Below are 9,101 nucleotides of genomic sequence, written 5' to 3' on the forward strand. Positions count from 1 at the left end.
TTAAATTAAATGCATTTATCGTCAGCTCTGGACATTGTTTCTTAGTTCAGCTAGCAGCTTGTGTGGCGTGTGCACAGCTACAGTTTCAGGGGTGACACAGTGGCTCACCCGGTGGTAAATTAGTGATTTATTTTCTTCCATCGTTAATTAATTCCAACCATTCAGCTGTTGTAAACGGACTTGGATTCCTGTTGACACCCCACCGTGCCGGACCAGGCCGTAACTCCGTCGGATTCATTCTTTGTGCTCCGCGCGGACAGAACGGCAGAGTCGAACAAAACCAAAGGTGGGGGAGTGTGTTTCATGATAAACAGAAAGTGGTGTGATGCCAGGAGCATTTCTACTCTCTCCAGCGGCTGCTCGCCACATCTGGAGTTCCTGAGCATTAAGTGCCGCCCTTTCTATCTGCCCCGTGAGTTCACCTCGGTCATCGCCACAGCGGTCTACATCCCACCCCAAGCGGACACAGGTATGGCTTTGTCCGAATTACATGATGTGCTGAGCTCGCTTCAAAACAAGGACCCGGGCGCAGCCCTCATTGTAGCAGGAGACTTTAACAAAGCGAACCTCAGACAAGTCATGCCAAACTTTTACCAGCATGTCTCGTGTCCAACGAGAGGGGATCGGATTTTGGATCACTGCTACACGCCATACAAGCAGGGCTACAAAGCTGTCTCACACCCGGCTTTTGGGAAGTCTGACCACAACGCCATCTTCCTCATCCCCCAGTATAAGATAAGATAAGATAAGATAAGATAGAACTTTATTAATCCCTCGGGTGGGTTCCTCTGGGAAATTCGACTTCCAAAAAAAGCACAGCAACAACCGAAGTTACAGTTACAGAATTGTTTTATATATACATATATATACACACACACACACACACACACACACACACACACACACACACACACACACACACACACACACACACACACACACACATAAATACAGAAACAAATATAAATAAAATATACAAAGGGGATAAATAGAATAAACAGGAATAAAAAATAAAAATACAAGTGAATTGCACATTTCAAGTATTGAGTCTATTGCACTGTTGACTATTTACAAAAAGTATTGCACAAGGTATTGTACAGTGAGGTGCAGAGGCACTACAGCTTAGTTGTTCCCCCCTCCTTTGTCCTCCTGTTTCCCCTCCCTCTCCCCTCCAGAGAGGAGTTAAACAGTTTGATGGCGTGTGGGACAAAGGAGTTTTTAAGTCTGTTAGTTCTTGTGGGAGAAGCAACCTGTCACTGAACAGACTCACTGAACAGTATAAACAAAGCATACGGAGGGAAGACGTGACCAAGAGGGAAGTAAAACGGTGGACTGCCCAATCAGAAGCTACGCTACAGGACGCACTCAACGACGTAGACTGGGACATGTTCAGAGCATGCGCAGTCGACATCAACGAGTTTACGGAAGTAGCAGTATGCTTCGTCAATATGCTAGCGGAGGAGATTATCCCCACTGCGAGAGTCACCACATTCCCAAACCAGAAACCGTGGATGGACAGATCGATCCGCACTGCAGTAAACGCCAGGACCGCCTCCTACAACGCGGGTCTCGCCACTGGCGATATGAGCGCCTACAAAGCGGCCTCATACGGCGTGCGGCGCGCGGTGAGAGATGCCAAACGCCGGTACCGGGAACGTGTGGAGTCCCGCTTCCACCAGGGCGACACACGGAGTATGTGGCACGGACTACGCACCATTACGGACTACAAAGCCAGGGACACTGCGCCGATCAACGCTGACTCTGCATTCACCAACGAGCTGAATCGGTTCTACGCCCGTTTCGAGGTTAGCCAGGCGGCTAATGTTATCTACCACCTGACTACCGAGGACAGTGATGTCATCAGCGAGAGACCGGTGACCAGCATCGCGGAGCATGACGTCCGAGCGGCACTGAGGAGAGTGAACACAAGGAAAGCGGCGGGGCCAGACGGCATCACCGGCCGTCTGCTGCGCTGCTGTGCTGACCAGCTAGCAGGTGTGTTCACTTACATCTTCAACGAGTCCCTGGCGAAGTCTGTGGTCCCCACATGCTTCAAAAGATCCACCATCATCCCTGTGCCCAAGCACAGCAAACCCTCATCCCTGAACGATTACCGGCCAGTTGCACTGACCTCGGTAGTAATGAAGGTGTTTGAGAGGCTGCTGAAGAACATCATCTCCTCCTCCATCCCAGACACCACAGATCCGCTGCAGTTCGCCTACAGATCCAACAGATCCACAGAGGATGCCATCGCCCACGTCCTACACACCACTCTCAGCCACGTGGACAAGAAACAGGGTAACTATGTGTGAATGCTGTTTGTTGATTACAGTTCAGCGTTTAACACAATAGTGCCCTGCAGACTGTTCACAAAGCTGAGGGATCTGGGACTTAACAGCCGTCTGTGTGCATGGGTGTTGGACTTCCTCACTGGCAGAACTCAGGTGGTGAGGGTGGGCAGGTGCTTCTCCAACAGCATCACCACCAACACAGGAGCACCTCAGGGATGTGTCCTCTCGCCACTGCTCTACTCCCTCTACACTTCAGACTGTGTGGCCACCCACGGCTCCAACACCATTGTGAAGTTTGCTGACGACACAGTGGTGTTGGGTGCCATCTCCAACAACGATGAGGCGGCCTACATGGATGAAGTGAAGAATCTGGCATCGTGGTGCCAGGACAACCACCTCCAGCTGAACGTCGGCAAGACCAAGGAGCTGGTGGTGGACTTCAGAAGGGGTCAGCACAGAGACTACAAGCCCATTATCATCAATGGAGCTCCAGTGGAGAGGGTGCAGTCCTTCAAGTATCTTGGTGTCCACATCTCCTCAGACCTGACATGGGCTGCCCACATTCAGGTCCAGACCAAAAAGGCTAGGCAGCGCCTGTATCACCTACGACAACTGAGGAAGTTCAGGGTCTCTCCAAAGATCCTCAGGATTTTCTATACAGGCGCTGTGGAGAGCATCCTCACACAGAACATGACATCGTGGTTTGGGAACAGCTGTGTGAAGGACCAAAAAGCTCTCCAGAGAATGATCTGTACAGCAGAACGCTGCTGCAGGATTGCTCTCCCCCCGCTTCAGGACACCTACACCAGGAGATGCCGGACTAGAGCAGATACTGAAGGACCCGTCCCATCCTGGCAACAAACTGTTCCAACTTCTGCAATCTGGTAGAAGGTTCCGCATCTTCCGGGCAAGGACAGAGAGACTCAAGAGGAGCTTCTATCCCCAAGCCATCCGTGCCCTAAACACACACACCCGCCCTCTCACATCATCTATAATTGACTGAGACAGGACTCTTCCAGACACTAAACCAAGGCACAATGTACATTTCAATTCCTTTAATTTTAAATATGTTTATATTGTCTATCCTGTAAAATAGTCAGATGTCTATTCATATTAATGTACAGAATTCACCTGCTTGCTGCTACTACTGCACATTCACCCAATGTATATACTATATGTGTATATATATATAAAAAAACAAAAAAAAAACAAACACCCAGCACGCCCCTGCGGGCCGTTTATCCTTCAAGCTCGGGTCCTCTACCAGAGGCCTGGGAGCTTGAGGGTCCTGCGCAGTATCTTAGCTGTTCCCAGGACTGCGCTCTTCTGGACAGAGATCTCCGATGTTGTTCCCGGGATCTGCTGGAGCCACTCGCCTAGCTTGGGAGTCACCGCACCTAGTGCTCCGATTACCACGGGGACCACCGTTACCTTCACCCTCCACATCCTCTCTGAGCCCTTCACTGCAAAAAACAATTTTCAAGAAAGTAAAAAAAACCTTGTTTATGGACATTTTTTCTTATTTTTTGCCTAAAAAGAAAATATATTCTTAACAAGCAAGTTTTGGACAAGAAAATAAAGCTTATTCTAGGAAAATATGTCTAACTTTTCCTTAAAAGGATATTTCAGCTCATCTTGAGCTTTATTTACCAGTTACAAGGCATGACAATGGTTTGGTTGAATTTCCAGAATAAAAATAAGATTATTTTTCTCATTTCAAGAGTAAGGGCATTTAAACAGCTGCTCAGTTTAAGAAATGTATTTATTGACACTAAAGTTTAATATAATTGCTGTCAAGTTTGACACAATATGCAGTATATGAACAAAGGCAGGAACTAAAAGCACATGGTAAACATGAAATACAGGCCCATTTGAAAAACAGAAACAGCACAACTCATTCACTTTAGGCCATGTCAAACAGAATAATAGATCAGCATCAGTATATCTATACTATGGCAATGCTAAAATCGCATTCAACTGTCAGAATTTATAGGAAAACAACAACTTCATTTTAAAAATTGTCACAAAACTGTCCAAAACAATAACCTGAAAATACAGTTCATGCATGTAAAGCAGTGTACCTTTTATAAAACATATGTTGAGCTCACGTGTAGTCCAATTACATCACCCAGGTAATATTTCATGACCGCACATGTCATATCTTTGTGTGTGAAACTGTAATATGGAATGGAATCTCATATCATATCATTGTTGGCTGGCTTTCCACCACTGAATCAGTCCTGTATGCCCACATGTTACTCAGATTTCTGTTCACTGCTGATGAGGGTTCCCTCCTAGAACTGCAATTGAGATTGGTTGATTAATTGACTAGTTGCGGATAAGGAAATTAAATACAAGGTACACTGATAATTTCTAAAAAAATTTAATGTCAGAAATATACTGCATTTTATAATTTACTCTAAAATATGCATGTTTTCAAGCTGAGTTTAATAAATGGATATTCATTTAATGCTCATTGCTATTTGGCAGCTTAACTGTAGTTTAAAAGCCTTGAAAAATCCTCAAAAACCTAAAATGGGAAAGCTAAACTAAAGAACACAGGAAACATGGAAAATGTTGCAAAAACCTTACAACCTTGAACAAGGAACATAAGACATGAAAACATCAGGGAGGGAACACAGATGATAACACAGGAGAGAATACAGACGATCCGACAAAGAACACACTAAATATACACACACAAAAGGAAACGAGGAATTGGCAGACAGGCACGAAACACAGCTGACACTAATCAGATGAGAAGAGACCAGGAGGAGAATACACCGATGCAGGGCAGGGACTATCAAAGTAAAACAGGAATAAACACGAATATCGAACCAGGGACAATACACTGAAGACAAGGGAGGTACAGAGAACACCTAAACACTGGAAATAATTAACAAATAACTAGGAAACTAACTGACACAATGAATATTAATAAACACAAACAACCAAGGAGACTGCGGACCATGACAATTGGTTTATTTAAAACAAAAGTTTAAAAAAAATACAAAATGTTGTTTTCTCTAGTAGAAGAAATTAAACACTATCAGAATATTCTTTATAAATAGATAGCATTGTTGTGGATTATAAGGAATAAGCATTAACATATCTACTCTTAAGCTGTAAAAACAAGTAGACATCTAACATGAATATTTTATATGATTATTTTCAAAGATATTAAAGTATATAGTCAGTCTCACCTTACAGATTTTTGTGTCCTAATCGATCCGCTGCATCGTCCATTGGCAAGGTGGTCGGAGTGTGTTCGAAGAATGTGATACCAAAATTAGCTGTAAACACGATATTCTTTGACACATCCATCTATGCCACAATCTTCACGGAAATCTGGACTATGGCTATGTGCAGAATTAATATGACTCAGTAGGGATTTGAGGGTCAGACCCACAAAAACGATGTAGATAACACAGCGCCAAATCATTTTGTTTTACTGGTCTGTGAACTACTTTTCCCATAAAGTCAAGATAACCAGGATTATTCCATTATGGGGTAGGAATGGCTATCCTAATTCAGTGCCTTATAACAGCTGTAGTAAGTAACAGCACCCACACGTCAGTATTTACAGAACATAATCTAACTAAATAGTCAAATATTTAAATATATATCATTTTATAGGTATAAAAGAGCGAACTAAACCATTTCCGTACACAACCCCATACTCCTGAGTTGGTACAGCCCACCTTCCCGCCTCTAGCTCCGTGCCTAAGCGGTTGGATTGCAGGATTTTGGGGTCTGGGTGTAGATGCGATACAGTTGGTACAGTGTGAAGAAATTAAGGCACGCTATGGAAAAACTGGACGAAATAACAATTGCCAACCTGAAAGGTATGTGACTGTTTTGTTTTTTCTATGTTTTGTGTTCTGGTATGTTGCATGTTAAGTCGCTAGCATGGCAGGCTATACCCGGTTGTTAGCTTAGCTTAGCTGTGCGGTTAGCTTAGTTGCATTAGCATTTTTAAATATGCTAGTGCAGAAAGTTATGAAAGAATTCATGTCCAGTTATTAGTTTCAGTGTCTGTGAATTTATTCAACAAGTGTGCAAAGTGCCATAAGTTAATGCCAGTTTTACAGAAATTGTGGGAGTTTCAAATTTCTATTAGTGAAGTTATTTCATTATATACTTTAGCCCAGGAAGCAAAAAAAAAAAAAAATACATTTATATGTATACATGCATTTAATTGATGTATCACAAATATATTACTTTTACCAGTCAATAGGAGGAAGGTAATTTAGAACCTGTGGAGCAGTGAGGAGGGAGAATAATGGAATAGAGTCATGGTTTTAAATGGTAAATATTAAATTATGTTTCCTATGTATCCTGTCTGTTACCCAAGCAAAGCTGTCAGCTGGCTTGCACATGAGGATGATGCAATGTAGTGATAATTGGAAACTCCTATTGCAGAAGCAAATGTTGGAGAAGACCTGCTCTCATCACTTTCACGAGATGACATCAAAGATCTGTTTCCTGGTCCTGAACATTGCCTCAGGCGTCGGGCTCTATGGCTTGCAGTGCACAAATGTGAAGAAGTAAGTTCTGTCCTATCGCTGTGTGACAAAACTGAGAACACACCAGCTTGTTTTATGCAGTTTCAAATAATTCCACCAATACTCACTTAACAGATAGACAGTAGAATCTTCTTTAGTTTTGATTTAAATCAAGTGGCCTACACATTTATTAAATATACATATTTTTTATTGTTCAACACTTTACTGATATTTTGTTGTACTATCTTTCATATTTAGAGACCTAAAGTTCTTGTGCAATTTTATGTGAAATTAGCCCTATGTACACTGTATTTTAGAACAAGACTGCTGCTGAAAAAACGCTAACAACTACTGGAGATGGTGACTTCTTCAGAGAGGAACCCAGCACTTACCTCCATCCAAAAACTTTGGATGGAGGTAATGCTACAGTATCTTGATTTGTCTACATTTATGCTTTGCAGATTACATTATTTGCAATGTTTAATGGTGTTGCCCTGTCTTATTTTTCTTTTTTCAAACCAGTGGAACATGCAGCAGCTGTGTTCAGAGCCCTTCCCATGCTTTTCCCTTCCAGCACAGTACCACCTAAGAAGCTGGGCATCTGTAGTGAGGCTTTTTTCCATGTCCTAAAGGTAAGGCTGCAATATTCTATGTGTATATATTGTTGAATTTTGCAGTTACTCATGTTTTCATTTTATATATTTTACTGTGGAGTCAGTCAAATATTCTTAAAGTTCAGATCCCCATAACATGTTGATGTTAATAAAACCTACAAAAAAAGTTGATCTATTTTAAACTGTAATGCAACTCAAAAATTGTGTTTCTTACAGTCTTGTTCTAATACTCTTTTTTTCTGTCATGTAGACTTCAGAAGACCCTGAAGGCTACCTGCGTCAGCGACCCCTGGCTTGTCCAGTTCTGCTTGTCTCTGAAGGCAACTGCATGATAGCTGTTGGAACCACACCGGTGAGCACTTTTGACCGGAAGGATCTTAATGAGGGACTGCTCTATCTGATGGCATATTACTATGCCCTCCACCTCACATATCCATAGTGCATTTCCACGCTGCTGTCTGTCTTGCAAACTGAAATACTCAAAGACTCCATCCATGACCGAGATTCAACCCCCTCTTACAAGAAGGCGCTTGGTGAGTGGAAGTCATTCATTGAGTGAGTCTCCCAGATGACAGACTCCATCTGCCTTGTTTATCAGACTCAGTGTTAGTCAGTGAGGTTGTTTTTTTTTCTATAGAAAAGTTGTTCAAATGTAAAACACATGTTTGTTTGTGTGGTCGTTAAACTTGTTCTTCTAAAATGTTATGTAATATAGGATTTGAAATAGTGATTGTTTTAAGCTTCAGCAAAATTTATTTTTGATACCAGCCATGAGTGTGTTATACTGTTATTATTCATTTTAAGAGTATCTGGAATATGCACTTCTTATATTGGCCATGTTACACAGTACCCTGCTGAAATGTATAATTTTAGGCATGATTCTCCTGGAACAGACCTCAGTGAGTTACTGACCCATTGCTGTGTCAATAAAAGCGCAAAATCTAAGAGTGCTTTTGCTGTCTTAATTTAAGATGAATTCCCTTATTTTTAGTAGCTTTTTGAAGAGATGGTGTCTTATTCTCAGGAATTTTTGCTGATTATTGTTCTCAGAGTCGAAACATAATTCTTATAGTTAGCTCAATCAAGAAAGAAACAATTCAGTTTTAAGAAAATTTGTCCTATAGTAAGGTGTTTTTTTTAATGTGAAAAATCTAAATTAAGGTGTAGAATCTTAAAGTAAGCAAATAATTCTTGAAAACAGCTTGTTCAAGAAAGCATAATACTCATTTTAGGTGCAGATTTTCTAAATATCAAAGTGTCTTTTACTTATAATAAGTCACATTTTCTTCAAATAAGCATACATTTTAGACAATTTTGTCTAGTTAAAAGGCATATGGCAGTTAGATTAATTTGCTAGTTTTAAGAATTCTAGTCAAGCAACTTTTGCTTACCCCATTGGCAGATTTTTTTGCTCAAAACAAGAAAAATTTGTCAGATTTAAGAATATTTGGCTTGTTTCAAGTATAGCTGTTTTTGCAGTGTTGGTATTTCTCCAGCTTCTCGTGTTCCTTCTTCCTGATATTGCTGTCATTCGGAACCGCTACATCGATCACTACGGCCGTCTTCTTCTGTTTGTCTACCACCACTATGTCCGGTTGGTTAGCCACCACCATTTTGTCCGTCTGTATCTGGAAGTCCCACAGGATCTTAGCTCGGTCATTCTCCACCACCCTTGGGGGCATCTCCCATTT

General features: G+C 41.9%; 1 protein-coding gene across 1 annotated transcript; it reads left to right on the forward strand.

The window, feature by feature from the left end:
• The first annotated feature begins 5,426 nt into the window (after positions 1-5,426).
• Positions 5,427-8,381, forward strand: LOC147303018 (uncharacterized). Its single transcript, XM_086284057.1, has 5 exons — positions 5,427-6,136; positions 6,714-6,838; positions 7,114-7,213; positions 7,319-7,428; positions 7,661-8,381. Exons 1-5 carry the CDS (start codon positions 6,055-6,057, stop codon positions 7,847-7,849), a joined length of 606 nt encoding a protein of 201 aa, XP_086140183.1. The 5' UTR covers positions 5,427-6,054; the 3' UTR covers positions 7,850-8,381.
• The last annotated feature ends 720 nt before the right edge of the window (positions 8,382-9,101 follow it).

This window comes from Aulonocara sp. 'chitande type north' Nkhata Bay, linkage group LG23 (genome assembly GCF_057382095.1).
Source record: "Aulonocara sp. 'chitande type north' Nkhata Bay isolate Kocher_YH1m ecotype deep benthic linkage group LG23, A_spYH_male_GT1.1, whole genome shotgun sequence".
NCBI classification, from domain to species: Eukaryota; Metazoa; Chordata; class Actinopteri; order Cichliformes; family Cichlidae; genus Aulonocara; species Aulonocara sp. 'chitande type north' Nkhata Bay.